This window comes from Zeus faber (genome assembly GCF_960531495.2).
Source record: "Zeus faber genome assembly, chromosome: 5".
In the NCBI taxonomy this organism is placed as follows: domain Eukaryota; kingdom Metazoa; phylum Chordata; class Actinopteri; order Zeiformes; family Zeidae; genus Zeus; species Zeus faber.
This window is the reverse complement of record NC_137192.1, coordinates 2137937-2160240: the sequence shown is the minus strand read 5'-3', so window position 1 is coordinate 2160240 and position 22304 is coordinate 2137937. Positions and strand designations below refer to the sequence as shown.

General features: G+C 44.1%; 1 protein-coding gene across 1 annotated transcript in view; it reads left to right on the top strand.

Annotated features, from left to right (window-relative positions):
• The window catches only part of LOC307231045 (receptor-type tyrosine-protein phosphatase gamma-like), a 377917-nt gene that overhangs the window by 343702 nt on the left and 11911 nt on the right, over positions 1-22304 (top strand). Inside the window, exons 16-23 of the mRNA XM_080001587.1 lie at positions 1087-1178; positions 6249-6345; positions 6697-6779; positions 6875-7009; positions 7226-7360; positions 7665-7840; positions 20638-20773; positions 21475-21621. Coding sequence (XP_079857713.1) covers positions 1087-1178; positions 6249-6345; positions 6697-6779; positions 6875-7009; positions 7226-7360; positions 7665-7840; positions 20638-20773; positions 21475-21621 — 1001 coding nt within the window. The remainder of the gene's footprint in view (positions 1-1086; positions 1179-6248; positions 6346-6696; positions 6780-6874; positions 7010-7225; positions 7361-7664; positions 7841-20637; positions 20774-21474; positions 21622-22304) is intronic.

The following is a 22304-nucleotide window of genomic DNA, read 5'->3' as shown; positions in this document are numbered from 1 at the left end:
CTGGATTTAAAAGCCAGAGGCTGTGGACCAGTTAACAGGGACCCCTCCAAACATAAACACAAACACACTGATGAACACACACACACACACACACACACACACACACACACACACACACACACACACACACACACACACACACACACATACACACACACATACAAACAGACCGGCACATGAAGAGAGAGAGGGAGACTCTTACGCACTTCCGTTACCTTCAGGTTTCATTCAAAGCTTCATATCTCAAAGCTGCCATTTTAATCCCAATTAGGATGTGATTGGTTTCTCTGTGGTTTTCTAGTTTCTAGACTGCCGCCTTTTCAAGGTCTGTCTCCCTGCTTGGAGAGCCGTCAGAGATGCGATTGTCGCATTTGCGCGAGTCTTGCTGAGTAAAGCAAGCAGAGGAGGGAAAAATGAAGTGTGTTTTTTAAGTGCCATGTCATTGTGTGTGTGCGTCTCCTTGAATGCACATTTAAATGTTTTATGAGAACTAAGCTGAAAGAAGCGATATACAAGTTATCAGCCATTTCTGTTTCTCAGCATGATGGCTTCACACACAAAACACACACACTAAAATGACTCTAATCATCTGGGTCGAGTTAGGCCTTTTGGCTGTCAGTGATGCACTTGCATGCCACTTTGTGAAAATGTTGCCTCCACTCCCTCACACTGAGTAAATTGAGTGCCCCCCCACCACCACCACCAACACACACACACACACACACACACACACACACACACACACACACACACACACACACACACACACACACACACACACACACACACACACACACACACGCACACACACACACACACACACTCCACTGCTGTTGCCAATGTCATCGCTGAGAAAAAAAAAAGACAAACAACAACAGCAACAAAAATATTTTTTTTTGAGGGAGCCTTCGTGGGGCATCTTTTATTGTTATCGTGCGCCACTGTTTACGCCGGCCCTCTTTATAGCTGAGAAAAAATATCCGGGGAGATGTGAGCTTGCGTGCAAGTTCAACTGATATTTCAAGATGGAAAAAACTGGGAATTATTTTCACTTTAATTTTTAACCTTCTGCACCTGTCTCCACAGATGATATGGATGCCGTTCCAGTCAAGCAGTTTATAAAGCACGTCTCGGAACTGTACTCCAACAACCAGCACGGCTTCTCTGAGGATTTTGAGGTGAGTGACTTTCTCGGTGCAGCGGGCCCGCAGCCTCGCAGCCACGAAGCTGCAATTTTAATCCCTATTTTGAGTGAAGTGGCTGTTTGGAGATAAGTTATGGTCGCTGGGGGCATCACCTCTGGCGGCCTGATCTTTAGGAATACAGGTTAGAATCAGTCTCATGTGAACAAAATAAATTATAATGTTTCATATTTTTTTTGCTTTCTTTCATTTCTAACATTACATCAATGTGGCATTTTCGCCTTCCACACGCCATCCGAGTAGCATTTTCAGGGCCCTCTGACACAGAGACACAGACGATGGAGTAGAAAACACGCCAGTTTATTGTAAAGAGTGGGCAAGCTGGAACAAGCCCAAATCAGATGGACATCATGACATGACAAGGGTGTGTGGGGATGGGGTTTTTACTTGTTGCTCGTTGATTGGTCTAACGAGCAACAGTTGTACACCACACTGATCCTGGGCCCAATTACCCTGGTTAACAAAACCAGCTTTTTTGCCTTTTCCACCATTTTTGTTGTTCATTTAGTGAAACTTTACGGCTCCCGGTTAACGCCCCTGACAGGGTACACAAAGGATGCAACATTTATGTGTTTTGTTTGAATATGATATATATAATATTATTATATATATTACTTGTATATGAGTTTCTGACGGAGTCAACCTGGACCTTTATAGATAATAATTTCATACGGGCTGAAGACCCTCTGTGTCAGTCTGACACGTCTGAAAATGCTGTCGTGCATTTGTGTGTGTGTGTGTGTGTGTGTGTGTGTGTGTGTGTGTGTGTGTGTGTGTGTGTGTGTGTGTGTGTGCATACGGGTCATTTTTAATTGGTCTTCCTTTAATTGTCGTGGAAGATGGTGCTGGGAAGCTCTGCGCCCTGTTAGAAGTGTGGAAGCACACACGTGTACACACACAAACAGTCTTATCAGATTGCGACGGCTAAGTTATTGATAATGGCTATTTACACAAATAAAAGAATGAACAAGAGTGGGTTTACTACCACGCAATTGTGTGTGCTTCCTTGTGGCGGATAAAAGGCATTCTCCCTCAATCCAGCTAAAGAAAGCTATATACTGTAAAAAAATAAGTTATTAAAGGATAGGTTTGATATTTTTCAACCCAGGACTTATTAAAATGTTAGTTTGTATATTTTATAACACTTCACTATTGAGGAACTTACCACTCTGCTGCAGCTTTTCATTGATTAAATGCAGTCCAACAGGACAAACATTTAAAAAAAATGTCTATTAAATAACAAATAATGTATTATATAGAAACATACCAATTGAGTTAATATATTGGCTAACACAATAATAGATAAAGGGTTGGATTTGACAGAATTTGTTTTTGTAGCACGGCAACATAAACTTGCTGTAACCAAGGCTGTAAATATTAAATTACATATAAAATATTGAATTGCTCTGACCATGTGCCTCAGATTAGCCAATACAGCCAATGTGAAATGATACATGCAAAATGCAAATATTTTATATAATATTACGAGTGTTTCATGACATTTCCCACAGTTGTACACGGAGCTCTGGCTCCGTGTAAGACATGACATCCCAACATTATTACATTACATTACCTTACATTTAGCAGGCGCTTTTATCCAAAGCGACTTACAATTGTTCAAACACCGATGGACGCAGCCATCAGGAGCATTTAGGGGCTAAGTGTCTTGCTCAAGGACACTACAGCATGCTAGCAGGAGGAGCCTGGGATCGAACCAGCAACCTTTAGATGACTAGACCACCAGCTCTACCGCCCGAGCTACCATCCCCCTGGCCCCCCAAGAGTAACCTCTGTGTGCTGTGACTCCAAAAAGAGCTTCTAGATGGCCGGCTACGCTGGTTCCGCGGAATGACTGAGGGAGACACGGGTTTGGAGATAGTTCACAAGCTCGCCAGGTTTTATTCAGGATTTAACAGAAAACGGTTAGGGTTAGGGTGCGGAAATAATAATAATATCAGCAGTCATAAACACAAGACTTTGCTGGCCACAGCTGGTGACGGTGCCGAACACAGTGAGAGAGCCAGCGGCTCGACCACGACCCCTGTCTGCCACATACCTCCACTGCCCGACTTAGGCCTGGGGTACCTCCTGCACTGCAAACAACAGAGGCTCCAACCACTTTCCCAATTTCGGCTAACGTCATGCACTTACAAACCAAGTTTTATTGAACCACTCTACAAGGCCGACAGTCTGCGGTTAATACACACTGGTCCGAATTGAGCAGACGACCAACAGCTCGTATAGCACCCTAAGTGTACGTCACATAAAGGAGGTGTTCTGGTCGGTCATGATCTCTTTTTGAACCCCGACCTAAAACAGTGCGTGACACTTTTTGCCGAGATATTGCACAACGGCACTGCTTAGGGGTATTGTGTGCTTTCGGTTAGGGTTAGGCCGCCATGGCGGCCTCCGCTAGGGCGAGGGCCGCCTCCAGACTGGGGGCCGGGACTGGAGGGCTTCCCCTTCCTGTGTACGAGACACGATCAGGAGCGTCTGGGTCCGCTGCTGCAGGACCGCAATCTGCACCTCCTGCATCCTGGCCAGACAGCCGACCATGTTCTCCAGCGGGGACCCTTCCATCCGGCGCGCTTTCGTCATTCATGTCCCTGTTCAGGTGCCACTATAATAATAATATAATGTCAACAGTCATAAAAACGAGACTTTTCCTGGCGCCAGACCTCAAGGGGTGTGTTCCAAGCGCTTTCTCGGGCTCTCCCTTCACTGAAAGGCAAAACAGACATTAAGAAAACTCTCCCCAGCCACCGCTGGCCATACAGCTTAATTGGCAACAGCCGGTGAAGGTGTAGAGCACAGGGAGAGTCAGCCTAGTGACCTGACTTCCCCTCGCATCTAGCCAGCAGCTCGATGCGAGGGGAATGGCTGTTCTGCCATTAACCAATGTGCAGTGCTGCGCACTGGTTAATGGCAGAACACGTAAACAAGCTGCATCCCAACAAAGGCTTAGGCTTTAGGGAAAAAGGCCTCCATTCAGTGGACGTTCTGATCTCCCCAGCACCACCAGAAATCCTGGTGCATTCCAATCGCAGGTCCTATTCTCCCCGTGTCTCCCGCCTGGGTTTCCCCTGGGTCTTCCGATCCTTCCCACCTCAAAAAACATACAAGTTGGTCTACTTGAAAACCCTTGAGATCTTTACCTTACCCCATTTTAGCTCTTCTACTACATAGTTGGTGCTGGTTTCTGAACTTATATGGTATTTATGCTTATGTGTTGTGTATTTGAGTGTGTCTTCTCGTACAAAGAAGGTACTATAAGTAATATACAGTACGGTAATATACAGTAGACAGTGTAGGCAGTGCAGTTTGACTGGGACCTTGGGGTGGGCAGACCCTCAGAGTGGGCCCTCCAAACTGTGTGTCTGGCAATCTCCAAATTGCCACCCAGAAAATGCACCAGTGTTCAAAGAAGAACTCCCGTTAAATTAAAAATGGTGTCATTTGCTATATATACCCGAAGGCAAACCAATCTCCATCATGGTTTTCATATTTTTGGGTAAAATAGTCAATCGAAATCTATAACAAAATTATATGCTTATTCCACATAAACTATAAAAACTATAAATAAACTATTCAATAAAACTATTCAAAAAATGTTTTTTTTCTTTGGTATTTTTGTCGTATTCAGATATGCAATTATGATTGCTGGGTTATATGTATGTTGATGTTGTCCAATCTCAAGTTGCTATTTGAACATGTTTTATTGGGCTTAAATCCAGGCAGCTGGTCCGACAAGCTGCGGAAGAAAAGGGAACAGAGTCGAGCCAAATGTGCTTCCTCAGTGGCCAACAGCTGTTTGCTTGGCAGAATACTGGACCTTAAGCGGCGACACACATTTGCAAGCACAGTTCTGCCAATTTTTTTGAGGGGAGCATTGTGGATATTGAACATTAGGAGAACAGTTATGAAATGGCAAACGTTTTGCGATGAAAAGAAAAAAAAAAAATGCTTGAATTCATGAGGTAAGCTTAATTTCAACATGAACATTTTGTCAGATTTTGTTAATCCATATATTTCTTATGTCAAAATGTTAAGTTCTTCAGCCTCAGAGTCAACAATTCTGATGTTATAAAAACCTGAACATAATAATTACCTGCTGGGAAAATCCTAATAATATTAGGATTTTCCCACTCACTTTAAACGAACCTGTTGTCTGTGGAGATAAATCAGAGGAAATCCTTGTACTTACCTGTCTGAAAAGTAGTGGCTAGATTTACTAAAGTACCAAGTCATAGAATCATATAGTTAATGCGTTACCTCTACCTTAAGCTTTGTCCTCAATTTTGCTCAAATTTACCTTAAAAATGTCTTAAAAGATATTAAATATAACTCTCCTGCACCCACCCTGACAGAAACACAATAGCCACAATACATCACTATCTTGCCCTTCATAGCAAGAGAGGTATTAAATACTGGCATATAGCATCAAGGGTCAAAAGTTTAAAAAAAAAAGAGTGGAAGACAGAGGGTATGATCAGAGGAAGTATGATCTCTGCACACTAACAGGTTTTTCCTGGAAATCAGCTTTTGCATGTGAGAAGCAGTAAGCGATTGAGGAACTGAAATACATCTTGGTGATCTGCTATCTTCATGTTATTGGAATGGGTTGAGTTTTGATCGCTTTCAAAAATGATAAATAACCCTTGTTTTCAAGCAATGTTAATACCATCAATGTTTAGGTATGCACAAATGACTCATTGTCTTCATTAGAAATAGAAAAATAGTGCCCACAAAAGTGTTTTCTCTGGGTTGGTCTGAAAGGAGCAAGTGCATTTTATGGTGGCACTTCAAATATTTAAATAGTAGTTTGGGCAATAAAGTGACATTGCACATGGTTGGTTTATGTGGAGCCGCTGGTGCCAACCCATGCACCACTAACAATAGCTCTGCATCAATCTGACTGGCATACATACATATGAAAATTCCTAACTCTTACCCTAAGTACAGAGTCGATTTATAAGTAATTAAGTAATCTACTTTAAAGGTTGAGAGAAAGAAACGCTTCCATGTGTGTTTTCTACCCCCACCCAGGAGGTACAGCGGTGCACTGCAGACATGAAGATCACATCAGAACATTCCAACCACCCTGATAACAAGCACAAGAACAGATACATCAACATCGTGGCCTGTGAGTACATCAGCACACTACCAGAGAGAGTCGGAGACTGCTTCTCATTACGACAAGCTATGCTCTTTGAAGAATTAAGTCAAAGTCTGCAACACTGGCTGACAAGTCTGCGTTTTTGGCAAAAAATGTGTTTTTGGATGAATGGCTCACAAGCCTGTCCAGCAGGTTACCTGTTTCGCCCATTAACTGGGGAGTTTACTGCATCCTGATTGGTTAGTTATGTTGAATTACTACTATTACTATAAAAACTTCAGTATAATTGAATCACTGAACTCCCTCTTGGAGCAAAATAACAGCTGTATGATAAATACTAACTCAAACACATTGCTTAAACTATTTTTTTCTCCCTAGATGACCATAGTCGGGTGAAGCTGCGACCACTGGCTGGGAAGGACTCCAAACATACCGACTATATCAATGCAAACTATGTGGATGTGAGTGTCTCCATGGGGTCAGCTGTTTGTGTTACCGTGTGTGAGCCTAATATTGTTTCACTGTATCAGTGTCTCTCTCTCATTTCATCTATTAGGGTTATAACAAGCCCAAAGCCTATATCGCAGCTCAGGGTCCTCTTAAGTCCACCTTTGAGGACTTTTGGCGAATGGTGTGGGAGCAAAACACCTGCATTATCGTAATGATCACCAACTTAGTTGAGAAAGGCAGAGTATGTGCGAAAACACACAAACACACGCACATTCTCTGCAAACATATACATACAAGTGCAAACGCAATGCCATGAAAACACAGCAGCACTCACAGTATCAAATGTTGTAAAACATACTGTACATGGCAGTGTCATAGATTTGTAACTATGTGTGTGTGTGTGTGTGTGTGTGTGTGTGTGTGGGGGGGGATGTGGGGGTGTGTTTTTGCTCTACAGAGAAAATGCGATCAGTACTGGCCAACAGAGAACAGTGAAGAGTACGGCAATCTGGTAGTGACTCTGAAAAGCACTAAAGTGCACGCCTGCTACACTGTCCGCCGATTCACTCTGCGCAACACTAAAGTCAAAAAGGTGCGTGTCTGTGTGTGTGTGTGTGTGTGAGGTGGGGGACTCTGGACTTCTTTCCTGGATAGGAAGCACTTCTTGTTACTGTTGATAGATAGATAGATAGATAGATAGATAGATAGATAGATAGATAGATAGATAGATAGATAGATAGATAGATAGATAGATAGATTGATTGATTGATTGATGGATAGATAGTCACAATGTCTGCTTATATCAATGTCCTGTGTCTGGGTGCTCCCAAATCAATCTTCAATTGGTCAACGCCATCTTCAATCGGTCACCCAACCCCACCATCTGTTTCCACTAGGGTGCGAAAGGTAACCAAAAGGGTCGGGCGCAGAGTGAGCGGACTGTGGTGCAGTACCATTACACCCAGTGGCCGGATATGGGTGTCCCCGAGTACACCCTACCAGTCCTGACGTTTGTGCGCAGGTCCTCCGCCGGGCAGATCCCCGACATGGGTCCTATGCTGGTCCACTGCAGGTAACATCCCTGCACTATCTTTAAACTCCTTCCCAATCGCTATACACTTACTATACATAGTATACATATATAAATATACACTACTCACAAAAAGTTAGGGATATTTGGCTTTCAGGTGAAATTTTTGGAAAATGTAAAAAGTTCACACTACAGTGATATTATATCGTGAAAGTAGGGCATTTAAGTAGAAGCATGCAATGGTGATCATCTCAAACAATTTATTGAAACAAAAGCCAACAACAGTGGTGGGTATACCACAACAAAAAATGTTAAAGTCTCAATAACTTGTCATGTGCCCTTAAGCATCAATTACAGCTTGACAACGATGTCTCATGCTGTTCACAAGTCGACTTATTGTCTGCTGAGGCATGGCACCCCACTTCTTCCTGAAGGGCGGCCCTCAGGTCATTGAGGTTCTGGGGTACAGAGTTACGAGCCTCTACACGGCGACTCAGCTGATCCCATAGGTTTTCTATGGGATTCAGGTCTGGAGAAAGTGCAGGCCACTCCATTTGAGGTGCCCCAGTCTCCAGCAGCCGTTCCCCAATGATGTGACCTCGATGAGCTGGAGCATTGTCGTCCATGAAGATGAAATTAGGCCTGTGTTGTTCATGCAGGGGCACAATGACTGGATTAATGATGTTATTCAGGTAGTATGGGCTTGTCACTGTACCATTCACAAAGTGTAGGGCAGTTCTGTATTGACTAGACACACCTGCCCACACTGTAACACCACCACCACCAAAGGCTCGTCTGGTGACAACAGTGGCTGGTGCATAGCGCTCTCCTTGACATCTCCAACATCGTTGGCGGCCATCATTTCTGCTCAACGTGAATCGACTTTCATCAGAGAACAGCACTGAGGCCCACTGGTTCCTCGTCCAGTGTAAATGCTCCCTAGCCCATGCAAGACGATGATGCCTGTGCCTGGTGGTGTTGTCAGGTACCCTTGCAGGTTGTCTAGCACGTAGACCACGCTGATGTAAACAGTTTCGAATGGTCTGACGTGACACTTGGGTGCCTCTCACCTCCCTTAAATGTGCCTGGAGTTGAGTGGCATTCATCATCCGGTTCCGCAGGGCACTGTTCACAATGAAGTTCACAGAAACAGCGCCTTTCTGGGATTCTTCTAGTCTCTCTGTATCTCTGTTGCAACCTGCCGATGACACTCTGTGACACTCTAAGCTCAGTGGCCACTTTCCTATTAGAACATCCTGTTTGAAGCCTACAATGGCGAGATACTGTTGATCAATTGTTAGGTGTCGTCTTGGTCTCATGATGTCAAAATGTGAACAGCATGATGAAGAGGACTGTTTAAATACCAATTCTAATTGAACCAGGAAATGTATTGGTCGATTCATGGATCAAACACCTGTTGTGGATTTTGCCGTTCAGCTCCTTGTTAGAGAATAGCAAGTTGTGCAAAAAGTACTGAAACATTGAACAGTTGGACATGTGCATTTAAAGTTTAGAGAAGGTCAAATTAAGTTCACCTGTAAAGGTTATAGTGCATTTAAGGTATATCCTGAAATTTCACCCATAAGCCGAATATCCCTAACTTTTTGTGAGTAGTATATATGTGTGTGTGTGTGTGTGTGTGTGTGTGTGTGTGTGTGTGTGTGTGTGTGTGTGTGTGTGTGTGTGTGTGTGTGTTTGTGTATTATATATACTATATATTTATATATATATATATATATATATATATATATATATATATATATATACTACAATACTAAAAGGTCCCCTCTTGTATCATTCATTCATGGATGAATAAGGACGTGTTGCAAATTTGCACATCAAATTATCCTTATTAAAAAATAAAAAATGAATTGCCCTGAAGATGCCTTAACAGCCACAACAAAGTGCAGTCGATGCATGATTCAAAACCTGCCTAAGATTGGGAAAAAAAATGTTCTCCTAACTCCAATTAAGTTATTAAGAGCAAATACTAATTAATCAGAATCAGAATCAGAATCAGAATCAGAAATACTTTAATAATCCCAGGGGGAAATTACTTAAATAAAGATATATATAATAAAGATATAATCCACAGGGTTAAAATAACCCTGTGGATTATATCACCTCCTGGGGTATAAGTTCTGCAGGGAGAGGAGGGTAGTTCCAGTGGTACATTCGGCTGGAACGAACCAATTCGACCACTGGACGTTTTGCTGACGTTCAGGAGGAGGCTGTTGTCCTGGCACCAGAGTGACAGGTCAACCAGCTCCTTGCGGTAGGCCTTCTCATCATCTTCTTGATCAGGCCCACAATGACAGTGTCGTCGGCAAACTTGATGATGATGTTGGAGCTGGACCTGGCCACACAGTCATGTGTGTACTTTTTTTTTTTTTGTTTGTTTTTTTCACGTGTGTACAAGGAGTACAGTAGGGGGCTGAGGACACAGCCCTGGGGGGATCCTGTGTTCCGGGTGAGGGAGCGGGACATGTGCCTCCCCACCCTAACCACCTGGGGTCAGACTGTGAGGAAGTCCAGGATCAAGGCACACAGTGGAGTGTTCAGTCCTAGCTCCCGCAGCTTTACAGCCGGTCTGGTGGGACTATGGTATTGAAAGCTGAACTATAGTCGATGAACAGCGATCTCACATAGGCCCCCTTCCGGCCATCCAGGTGTGTGAGCGTTGTGTGCAGTACCTGGGAGACCATGTCGTCTGTGGTTCTGTTTGTCCTTAATGATCTAGTAATCCTTAATCAGCCTCTCGAAGCACTTCAAGACCACCAAGGGGAGGGGCACGGTAGTCAGTAGTCATTGAGGCAGGCAGGAGAGGCGATCTTCGGGATAGGAATGACAGTGGACTTCTTGAAGCAGGAAGGGACCACCGACTCGGCCAAGGAGGCATTGAATATCCAAGTGAACACTGGGGCTAACTGGAGGCGTCCACACTCGTGGCTAGGGAGGAGCTGCTGTTGTATTTCTTAATAGTTTGCAGCCCCTGCCACAAGCGTCTAGTGTCCTGTTGCTCCATCTGTCGCTCCACTGTCTGTCCACTGTCGGTCGGATAGTGCTGTGTCGGTGTCCACTTGCGGCGTAATGTAACATGTGATGATGTCTGTGCTGAATTCCCGGGGGAGGGAGAATGGACATCATGAAACGGTCAGCTGTTCCAGGATTGGTGAGCAGGAGTGGGAGAGAGTCTTGGTGTTGTTGGGATTACCGCGGCTGTTTATCATGAGGCAGACGCCTCCACCCTTGGATTTCCCCTACTCCTCCGACCTGTCAGCGCGGAACATGGAGAAGGACTCAGCTGGACGAATGGCTTCATCGGGCACCAGCGGGTTCAGCCATGTTTCCGTCAGGCAGAGGACGCAACAGTTTCTCGTATTCCATTGGAATGTAATCCTCGCTCGAAGGTCATCCATCTTGTTCTCCAGGGACTGGACATTGGCAAGAATGATGCTTGGCAGAGGTGGCGGGTAAGGTTGTGTCCTCATTCCGATCCGAATGCTCTCACATTTACCGTGGTGCTTCCTCCGTGGGCCCACCCGTGGAACAGCGGCTCCATTGTTGTTGTTGTTCTTGTTCTTGTTGTTCTTGTTGTTCTTGTTGTTGAAAGCGTAAAATCTCTGGGGGCGACTCTGGATCCATGGATAAAATGTCCCAAAGTTGTTCTTTCAGGGAAATGTTTATATCTACGAGTGCATCGTGGCTGTAGATCACTGTTGGGTTTTTTTTTGTCTTCCCTTTTTCCTTCCTTCCTCCCTCCCTCCTTCCTCCTCAGTCCTTCCTTACTCCCTTCTGATTCCTTCCCTCCTTCCATCTTTACTTGCTCCCTTTCTTTCCTACTCCATTCTTCTCTTCTTCCTCCTTCTTTTTTTCATTCCTTCATCCCTTCCTTCCCGCCTCTCCTCCTCCCTTTCCTCCTTCATTACCTCTTTCCTTACTTCCCTTCTCCCATTTTTCCTTTGCTCGTCCCTTATTTCCTTTCCTCCTTCCTTTACTCTCTCCCTCCTTCCTTACTCCCTCTCTCCCTTTTCTTCTTCTGCCCTTCCCCCCCTCCTTCCTCCCTTGTCCTTCCTTCCTTCTTCCCCCCTTCCTTCCCTTTGTCTTTCCATCCAACCTTGCTTTATTCTTTCCTCACTCCCTCCTTCTTCCTCCTTCTCTCCTTCCTGCCTTTGCTCCTCCCTTTCGTCCTTCTTCTTTGTGACATCAGTTCAAGATTCCACATCATGAATTAGTAATGCTAACAAATTATTTTTTAATTAGTTTATGTAAATGAAATAAAAAACACCGTATCCAAAGGCCAGACCCCTGAACAGTATTTTGGCAAAGTTTGGAGACGATCGGAGGAATGGTGTGGGAAGCAAATCCGATCACACAAACACACACATGAACGGAACGTTGCATGGGATGGGAGGGGATGGGATAAGTTTATGTCTTTGAATTGAAATTGTAAATAAAAAAAATAATCAATAAATTAATAAGGAAGTATATTTTAAATCAAATAATATAATTTAATGGCATCTTTTCAAATTAAAACACAGACTTCCTAATTAATCAAGCAAAATCTGAAAAAAAATGAGCGATGCAAGAGGAGAGTATTCTGAACAGCACAATGACGGACAAATAATAATAATAATAAAAAATTCTTCACTCACTCACCCATCTTTTGAACAGAGCTATTAATGATAAACGATCATTTTTGTCAGAGGAAAACGTCAGAAGACCCAACACTATTTACGTCATTTATCCGAACTCTGCCCTTTTTTTTCCTGAAAAACATTGTGTGAATAAAAATAATAAAAAAGAGCTCTAATCGGCTTCAGAAGCTCTGTGTCCAAGATGCTCCTCAAATTACAGAGGAATTGCTCCATTTGTGGCTCGTGGCTCGTTTTTCTCTTCCCAAAGGTTCATTAGCGGTGCATGATGCAATTAGCCAGTAATGTATTTCTGCCATCGGGGAATATTCTGTTTACTAACTGAGCATGTAAAACCCAGATTACATTGAAAATACGCATCGGTTCATTTTATTTAGACTGGAACCCAAGTTAATCCTGAAGATTTCTGCTGAATTAAATTCTCCAGCGAGCATCAAAATCGATACTTCATGGATTTGCTGTGCAGAGGAAATTACTAATGAACATTCAGTGAATTGAGTTCCCTACAGATTTTGAGGAAGCAAAAATACATCTAATGTTGTTTATCTCACACATCTCTATATCACATTTTAATATTTAAGGTCTTTATAAGGTCCAAAGTCTGAGTGGAATTAGGGGCAACAACAGAAAGCTCCACCTTCACCAGCGTTGGATATTGATACGTTTTTAAATTTTCTTAACTTTCTGTTGTTGTTTTAAGGAAGCAACATGGACCCCATACAGATCCATAGAACAGCTGACATATCAGTGACATAGTTGACTGAGAACCCGTTGTGTTAGTCGTTTACCCTCTTTTTCCGTCACTTATAATAATAATAATAATAATAATAATAATAGTAATAATAATAATCATGAAGTATAAGTATAGCTGCAAGCAGCGATCTACAGGCTCCAGTTTAGTCATGTTTGGTACGTATTACCGGTTTCCAAGTGTCCATCGCACTGAGGAAAACCTGTCATGATCTCCATGCACTTATGTCACTGATGTCCCTCAAGAACAGTATTTTAACAATTACGATCATTCCTGGATCATGCAGTGCGGACACAAAGGGGACGGTTCCTCCAAAGGTTCTTCAAACTTCCTGCAGTGTGAAAACGCAGCAGTAGTTACGGTTTTCCGAGTTTCCATTAAGCGGAGCATTGCCTTGGATTGTCTTTCTACGCCAGTGGTACTCAACCTTTCTTTTCCAGCTCAGGAGCCACATTAACAACACAATATCTTCGCAAGAGCCAAATTTCTGAGACATCCCTTTCCTCTATCAAACTATTATGCCTTTTAGAATAAGGCTACTAGTAATATTTAATTAAGGAATGAAAAGCATGATGTATGCAATAATTGCAATTTATTATTATTACCATTACCATATTATTATTACCATGTTTTTATTACCAGCTTCTTGCTACATAATCAGAGCCACCTGAAACTTGGTCAGTATATATAAAAGCTTAACGATGAAAAGTTATTAAAAGCTTGAGCTTTCGTTAAACCATGGCCATGGCGTGGTGTCAAGTAAGATTGTTTTCCCACTGTCACATGGATTCTCGAGCACACTGCAAACCGAGCACTCGAATAGGTTGTGCTGCATTCACATGTATTATGGTAGACGGCAAACCGGAAGTTACGTAGCGAAAGCGATGAGCAGACTCTCTTGCGCATCTGCTGCAACTGCTGGGTTTTTGCACTGCCACAGTAGATGCCGTATTCTCTGGAATATCGCACTTAAATTAGTGGCTTAAATAAAAAATGTGGATTGCTATAAAAATTGTTCTTCTATTTATTAATTGCATGGAGGCTGTTGTGGTGTTTGTAGCATGGAAGCTGATGGAGGATTTGGTCATGGTGGTCTCACGTGGCACAGTTGGTCCGGTGATGAGTTGTGGCTCCAGGTTATTACTTATATATGGTTATAATATAATGAAATACAAATAAATAATAATACAATTACAAACCAGGTGATCAGCCATTGATCACTCAGTTAACAGATCATTGATCACTACCAGGAAAAATTGTGCTCTCTCTCGAAGCCGTCATAGGTTGGTTGATGTGTTAATGGGAAATTCAGTTTCCCATTACATTCCAGACAATATTTCAGACAAAATTCTTTGAAATACTCCTTTAGAATGTTTTAATTTTATTTTATCTAACACTTTAAAGAGCCCCAACTATTCATAAAAGAGCCACATTCAGCTCCCAAGCCACAGATTGAGTATCACTGGTCTATGTGTAGAAAACACTATGCAGTCAACAGAGTGCAGGTCGCTGGATGCGAATGACTTCCAAGAGACAAAGCTTGCACTTATATTAACATATATAACTTAGGATGATGATGTCTCAAACCGCCCTGTCCTGAAACAAATCAAATCGCTCTAACGTTCTTCTACTTCCGGTAAAATTGCAACAGTTTTACACTCATTTCTGCTCCAAATGTAAATCAATATTGATCAAGACACCTGAAACACCCTGGTTCTAACGAGACCTCAACCATGTCTGTGGGTACGGCAGTTACCGTGTTTCAGATACTTTTAGCCTGAAAAACGCCAACAAGATTAAAAATAATACAATTTGAGAAAAAACAATAGGGGTCCAGCCGCTAATCAAATCCTTTATTTTTATTGCACCTTCAATACACAACATATAACTCAAAGTGCTTTATATGAAAATAAGGCTGTCAGATAGTGACAATAAAAGGAAAGCAAACAAGCAAAATGCATTTCTGCATTCTACAAAGTACGATAAAGAATAAAATAAAATAAAAAAACAGAGTAAGAATACGCTAATAAAAGTAGAAGAAAAAAATCAAACAAGCAAGTTGCATTTAATAAAAATGCTGAATATTATACTCGTTTTCAGATTTGGGGTCATCAATTGAGATCATGAAGGATCACGATTGTTCCTCAGCTTATTATTTTATTATTTAAATCGAGTTTAGGACTTTACTGCCATGACAATAATGAGCTCTTAAAATACAGCGATCAACGCCTTAAATTTCTCTCAATCATGCGCTATGGTGTTATTTAATTACCATGTTTTTTCTTATTATAATGCCACAAATATATACTTATATTTTTGCACCCCAGCACTGCCTTGTTATTGAGTCCGTCAATTTTACTTATAAAATGAGATAAAATTACATATAAGTATGTCAATGTTGTCTCTCAGAATCAGGGTCAGGGTCACTGCAATGTTCCCTATTACAACGAAAAACTTGTGGCACACATAAGCTGCTCCTTAAACACATGCTGTCAAAGACACAGTGCATCACTTTTTTATTATATAACTTGGTCGACTGTCCCAGGGCCAAGAAATGAGAGCGAGGAGGCATGTGGACCAAAAGGACAACTTAAAGGCTCGCAGGAAAATAATGAAAACGTCTGCTAGATCGGCGCTTAGGTGCTCCTGCCGTGACGTGTCCGGCGGCTTTGGTAGCGTGCTCGTCTCGCCTGGTTTGCACCATGTCCTGCAAGCACGGCGCCGTTCCTCCCTGCAGGGACAACAAACTCTATATTACATCCTGGTTTAGGATCGGACGAATCAGCGGAGACCCTCCATTGATTCGCCCGATCTGCAGAAGCTGAGCAGCCCCAGGATGGGAGCCTGCACCTCCTGTCTGCAGCGGTGGCTTGACCACGTCCCCTTAGCCTGCCACAAACCCCCATCGTCGCACTTAGGCCGGAGTGCTGTCCCCCCCCCCCAAAGTTAAGGCTATTTAGTACAGGCTCCCCACAGAGAGCTGCCTTTAATCTGACAAATGCCTGCTGGCACGGCTCTAACCACTGGACCGGATCTGGAGCACCTTTTTGAGTTAGGTAGGTCAAGGGGCTGGACAGTGCCGCAAAATTCTGGCACAAACCTTTTATAGTACATTGCCAGCCCAAAAATTGCTTTACCTTCTTCTTAGTCTTGGGTATCGGCGTGTTCACAATCGTGGTGGTCCGTGGCACACTTCTTTGGGTTCGCGGTGAGCCCCGCACTTCTCAGGGATGCTTGCACCACGTCCACATGCTGCAGATGCCGCTCCCACGTATCGCTATGAAGAATCTAGTCGTATAAGTATGCAGTGGCAAATGCTGCAAGCCATGAGTCTCTGAATGGTCGCGGGGGCACCAAACAATCCAAACGGAAGCACACAAAACTGGTAAAGGCCTTGCGGAGTGGACAAGGCCGATTTTTCCTTGGATTGTGGGACGAGGGAATCTGCCAGTCGCCCTTGGTTAAATCCAGTTTCGTAAAAACACGAGCCATACCTAACCAGTAAAGAAGGTTGTTGATGCGGGGCATCAGGTAGGCATCAAACTTTGACACCGCGTTTACTTTCCGTTAATCTACGCAGAACCGGAACCCCCGTTTGTGCATTTCACTTCATAATCGACCTCCCCCACGCGTCGTGAGACCACGAAGGGCCCTTTCCACTTGGTCAGTAATTTCAAGCTGGACACAGGGAGCAGTACTAACACCTTGTCTTATCGAGCCTCCCTGTCGTACAGGCGGCGCTGACGTTCCTGGACCCTGTAGCAAGTTCTCCCGTGCTTCCTGCCCTAACATGTGTAGCTTTGCTTTCAGTTTGCGCAGTGTGCGTGACATAAACAAAGTGCCCTGTTTGGTCAAGATTTCCTTGGGAATCCCGACCTGAGAGATGACCTGAAACCTCCTGCACCACATTTTTGGCCGTAATACTGCGCAGCGGCTCTGCTACTGGGAATCGGGTAGTGTAGTCCACTAGGACTAACACAAATCGATATCCTTGAGTACTGCGGTCTAATGGCCCGATGAGATCCATTGCGATTGTCTCAAACGCCGTCTCGACTAAGGGGATGGGCCTCAACGGCGCTCTCGGAATAGCCGGTGGATTCACCAGCTGGCACTCCGGTCAGGCAGCACAGCGTCGCCACACATCCGCCCAGATGCCAGGCCATTATAAACGGGCTATTATCCACTCTAATGTGTTCTCGTATCCTAAGTGACCGGCCATATAATGAGCAGCCTGGAAGACTAAGCCCTGACGGCTTTTAGGGACTAACGATTGGGTAACCTCTTCTCCCGACTGAGCGTCACGGTTTACTTGATATAATTTATTCCTAATCACCACGAAATACGGTTGAGTGAGCGCAGCATCTGGGCGAACCAACACGCCATAGATTTTATCTACCTGCTCAAAGCCCCACGAAGCGTATCGTCCCGTGATTGTTCCAGAGGAAAATCCTCCATGGGATGGATGGGGTGTTCCCAACTGGGGCTCCCCCGCTCTGGTGACCTCCACCCCGTGCGCCAGGCAACACTCACATATACCTAAAGACAGTGAGCGCACCCCCCTGCTCCTCTCATTAAGACATTGAAACCCGGCCGATGTGTACCCAAAATCAGGGCGTGCGACAGGCGAGAACTGACTGTAGCCTTTACCATATTCTTTTTCCCCTTATAGCGAATTTCGAGCTGCACTATCGCATATGTGTGAATACCCCCATGCACACAACAAATATCCACCCAGGATGCCTCTACCAGGATGCCTCTACCAACCCGGTTGAACCAAGGTGTTGCTGATTCATCGTCTGCGAACAGCCCAAGTCCAGGAAAGCCCGATGTCTACCCCCTTGTAACCTTACCAGCACACAGTAGGCCCCTTCTTGACCGGGGAGGGATTCGGCAGACCGGCGACCCGAACGACCTGGCCAACCTCCATGATTGGGCAGTCTTGGAAGTCGCAGTTAGGTCGCCCGCATCTACAGCATACCTGCCCAGGTGTCTGCCCAGCTTCCGGTGGTCCAGAGGTCGCGGGGTAGGAGGTGGTCTCCCTCCAGTGGTCCTCCCTCTTCTGGTGGGGGAAAGGGCGGGAGTTGGGCCCCTCTTGGGGCCCCGAATGGGAGGAGGATGGTGATGGCCGCCAGGGCCACGGCGCTGGTACTGGCCGGTCCCACGATGACTCCCACGCTGGATCTAGGCGCAGGCCCCTCAGCGGTTCCCGATGGTCGGCGTCCCGCAGCTCCCTCAGTGGGCCCCTCTCCGGTCCGGTGCGGTAGGCAGCGGTGTGAGCGTAGGCCTCGGTGTGGTCCTCAGCGAGGGCTATGGCGGCTTGGAGGGAGGCTGGCTGGTGGCAACGGACCCATCTAGCGGCGCAGGATGGGAGATTGTCCACGAACTGTTTGGTGGCCGCCACCTCGACGATCTGGTGCAGGGAGGAGGAGGAGGACCTGGATGGAGGAGGACCTGGATGGCCTGTTGGCTCTCCCGGAGCCTCCGAGCACCCCCTGGTTCCCAGAACTGGGGCCGCCACCATCTGTTCCAAGAGGGAAGGCGTCCAGGATTCTGCCTCGCGCTGCTCCATCTTGTTAAGTCGTTACTTATAGAGGTGTGTTCTGGCCCAGAATGAGAGAGAGGATGCAGGCGGAGGTGAAACAGTGCAGGTTGGGCAAAATAGACAACTTAAAGGCTAGCAGGCAAATAATAAAAATGTCTGAATGAAAGAATGAAAACACTAGAGAGGGACTTAGATGCGCTCCCACGGTGACGTGTCCGGCAGCTTGGGTAGAGTGCTCGTCTGGCCCAGTCCGCACCATGTCCCACAAGCACGCCGTTCTTCACTGCGTGGACAACAGACTTGATATTACTTCCTGGTTTAGGATCGGACGAATCAGTCGTGTCCCTCCGTTGATTTGCCCGATCCGCAGCAGCCGAGCGGCCTCGGGATGGGATCCTGCACCGCCTGTCTGCAGCGGTGGCTTGACCACACCCCCTTGGCCTGCCACAAGCATATACATACCTTTAAATGTGCCCATTAGCCCGCCCTAGCTTGGATTATTAATTGGTAACCACAATGATGGTTCCGGTTAATCGAGTTTCCAGAGCCACTGGCTGGCTGACAAGTTGCTTCTCATTAGGCATGGAAACACAAAGTTTACAGAGGCCCACGTCGAAATCGGGCACCTGTCCTTAATCGATTCATCAAAGGACAAAGTATGCAAATCAAATGACCTCCCCTACAGTACAAAGCATTTCACTTTCAAATTGTATACCTATGCTTACATATGCAGTCCATGAATTTGATACTTGTTTATCGCCAGATACTTTATGAGCACAAAAGTTTGGTCATATCCTTGAAAGTCACTGAGAAAATAAATACATTAAACAAGAACCTTGATGAAAAATGACCTATTCCTTATTATAACTTGGGGGAAAAAATGGCTCCATATTTTTTAAATATTTTTAATACTTAGATCAGCAGATTTCACAGCTTGAAATGATATACCGCATTCATGAAGAAAGTGCCGCACAAATCTGTGCTTAAATCGTGCATATGCACATTTGAAGCAAAATGTCATCAATAGGTTCTGAGTTGAGTTTGTTCCTACTGATTGTACAAGTTAGAAATGTTTCAGACTACTTATCTGCACAAATCACAAAGGCCTCAGACATCGAGAAAATGATGAAGACGAATGTTAATAACATGTAATTGACATATTAGAGCCACAATTTGTAAAAGTGGGAAAATATACAATATTATAAAATGTATACACTATAACATGCAAAAATACCTCATGTTCTTGTCTTCTACACTGTTGACTACCAGGAAACATTTCAGAGCGAAATGGGCGCTTACACCATGCCATGCCATGCCATGCCATGCATATACAGTATATAATATTATTTATAAATCATATGTATACAATTATATATATTATAATGTATAAAACAAATCAAATTCCTTTATAACGAAGAGCAGCAGACAGAAGAGATACATTGCTAGGATGCCCATCATGTTTTGCGAAGCAGGTTACACCCGCTTGCGCATCAAAGCGTCATCCATTTTCTGGCTTCAACTTCTGAAACAATCATTTCTACTAATCAAGTTTCTACTAATCATTTCTTTGTCTTATATAAAGTTTTTTATTTTGTTTACCTTGGTTCCATGGTTCACTTTCTCAGTGCGTGATACAGGTTGGCCCCATCCACTTCTCTATCTCTGAGCCAGTTCAAGGAACTTACTTATGGGGAGAAATCAGGGCGTGCTATTATGCTAATTCCAAATTGCTGGCACACATCTTGAATACAACATAAAGTAAAGAGCAATTCTACTCCCATGTTAATGAATGAGGTCCAATTACTTTACTGAATTCTAGTTTTTTGGGTTTTTTTTATCAATTGATTGCATGCCATTGATGTTGTTGTTGTTTGTGTGTTGTGTGTTGCAGTGCTGGAGTGGGTCGTACGGGGACCTACATAGTCATCGACAGCATGCTGCAGCAGATCAAGGACAAAAGCGCAGTCAACATACTTGGCTTCCTCAAACACATCCGCACACAACGCAACTACTTAGTCCAGACTGAGGTGTGTGTGTGTGTGTATGTGTGTGTGTGTGTGTGTGTGTGTGTGTGTGTGTGTGTGTGTGTGTGTGTGCATGCGTATGTCTCCGACACAGAGCGGAAAATAAAGATAATAACTTTAAAAAACAAAATGTTCAACTTTCAAAAGACACTTTGGGACTCACTTTGCAACTTTCTTAAAGGATGGTCTTGCAATTTTTCAACCCAGGCCTTATTGAAATATAGGTTCCCATCATTTTTAACTGTTTGGAACAGAAGTTCACTGCACGCTTTAATATTGAGAAACGCACTACTGCAGCTTCTTGTTGTACTTAAATGCAGTCCAATGGGGCAAAGGCCTTTTAGGCTTCCAAAAAACACATGTTAAGCTCACATTGTCATTGTCAGTGTCTTACTTTTCAAAACATGTTAAAAAAAATACATATCACATACAATATCGCATTTCATTTTAAACAATTTTTTGCAATTGTCACAGAGCGGAAACCATCGAAGCATAAAGCTGGCTGTAGTAGGATGCCAATAGGATGCGGCAAAGCTTCCTGTTTCTAGTTTTCAACCTCTAGGATGATTACCACCAACAGCGCTATCTTCACTTGAAGTTGCACTTCAAACACCCATGTCCCCGACAATCCCACAGGAACATTCACTTCTATGCATGTGTGTGTTCTGATGCTGACTCCTCGGTGCATGGACTTGCTTATGTAGGAGCAGTACATCTTCATTCATGACGCCTTGGTGGAGGCCATCTTGGGGAAGGAGACAGAAGTGGCAGCCTCCCAGCTGCACAGCTACGTCAACCGCATCCTAACGCCGGGGCGCAGCGGTCGGATGCGACTCGACAAACAGTTCAAGGTGAGCAAAGAGTGCTGTTGTTTCCTGGGAATTCCTGGGATTCATATACTGTTTATATATATATATATATATATATATATATATATATATATATATATATATATACACATTATATATCGATAATATACTGGTTTTATTTTAGTTTGCACAAGCATGGATGAATATTTAGGTATCAAATGACCAGCATTACAAGGCCAGCATCTGCTACTGAGGCTAAGAAGCCTGGTGGAGAAGGAGCAGTCACATGTTGGCAATGTTGGTGTAGTTTCAATGGCTAAAGCTATTTATGATCATAAAGATAATCATTTTCACCATGCAGGCAGCCTGAAGTGGCTTGAAAGCAGCATGTGTCATCGCAGTACCTCTCTCTCTCTCTCTCTCTCTCTCTCGCTCTCTCTCTCTCTCTGCCACAATTCATTCATGTTTTTTGTTCTTGTTGTTTTTTTCTGTGGGAACCCTGCAATCCGCCTCACTCGGCCTTCCTTGGAGGTCATCCAAGGTCCAGAGTGGGAACTGCGATGCAGGAACATGTAGTAGAACAATAGTTCTATCTCTCTCTTTCTCTCTTTCTCTCTCTCTCTCTTTTTTCTCTTTCCCTCTTTTTCTCTTTGTCACTATTAAAATACCATTTTGGTATTCTGTGCAGCCAAAGCTACAGACACTAGAACTTTTTCCGTTGTGAC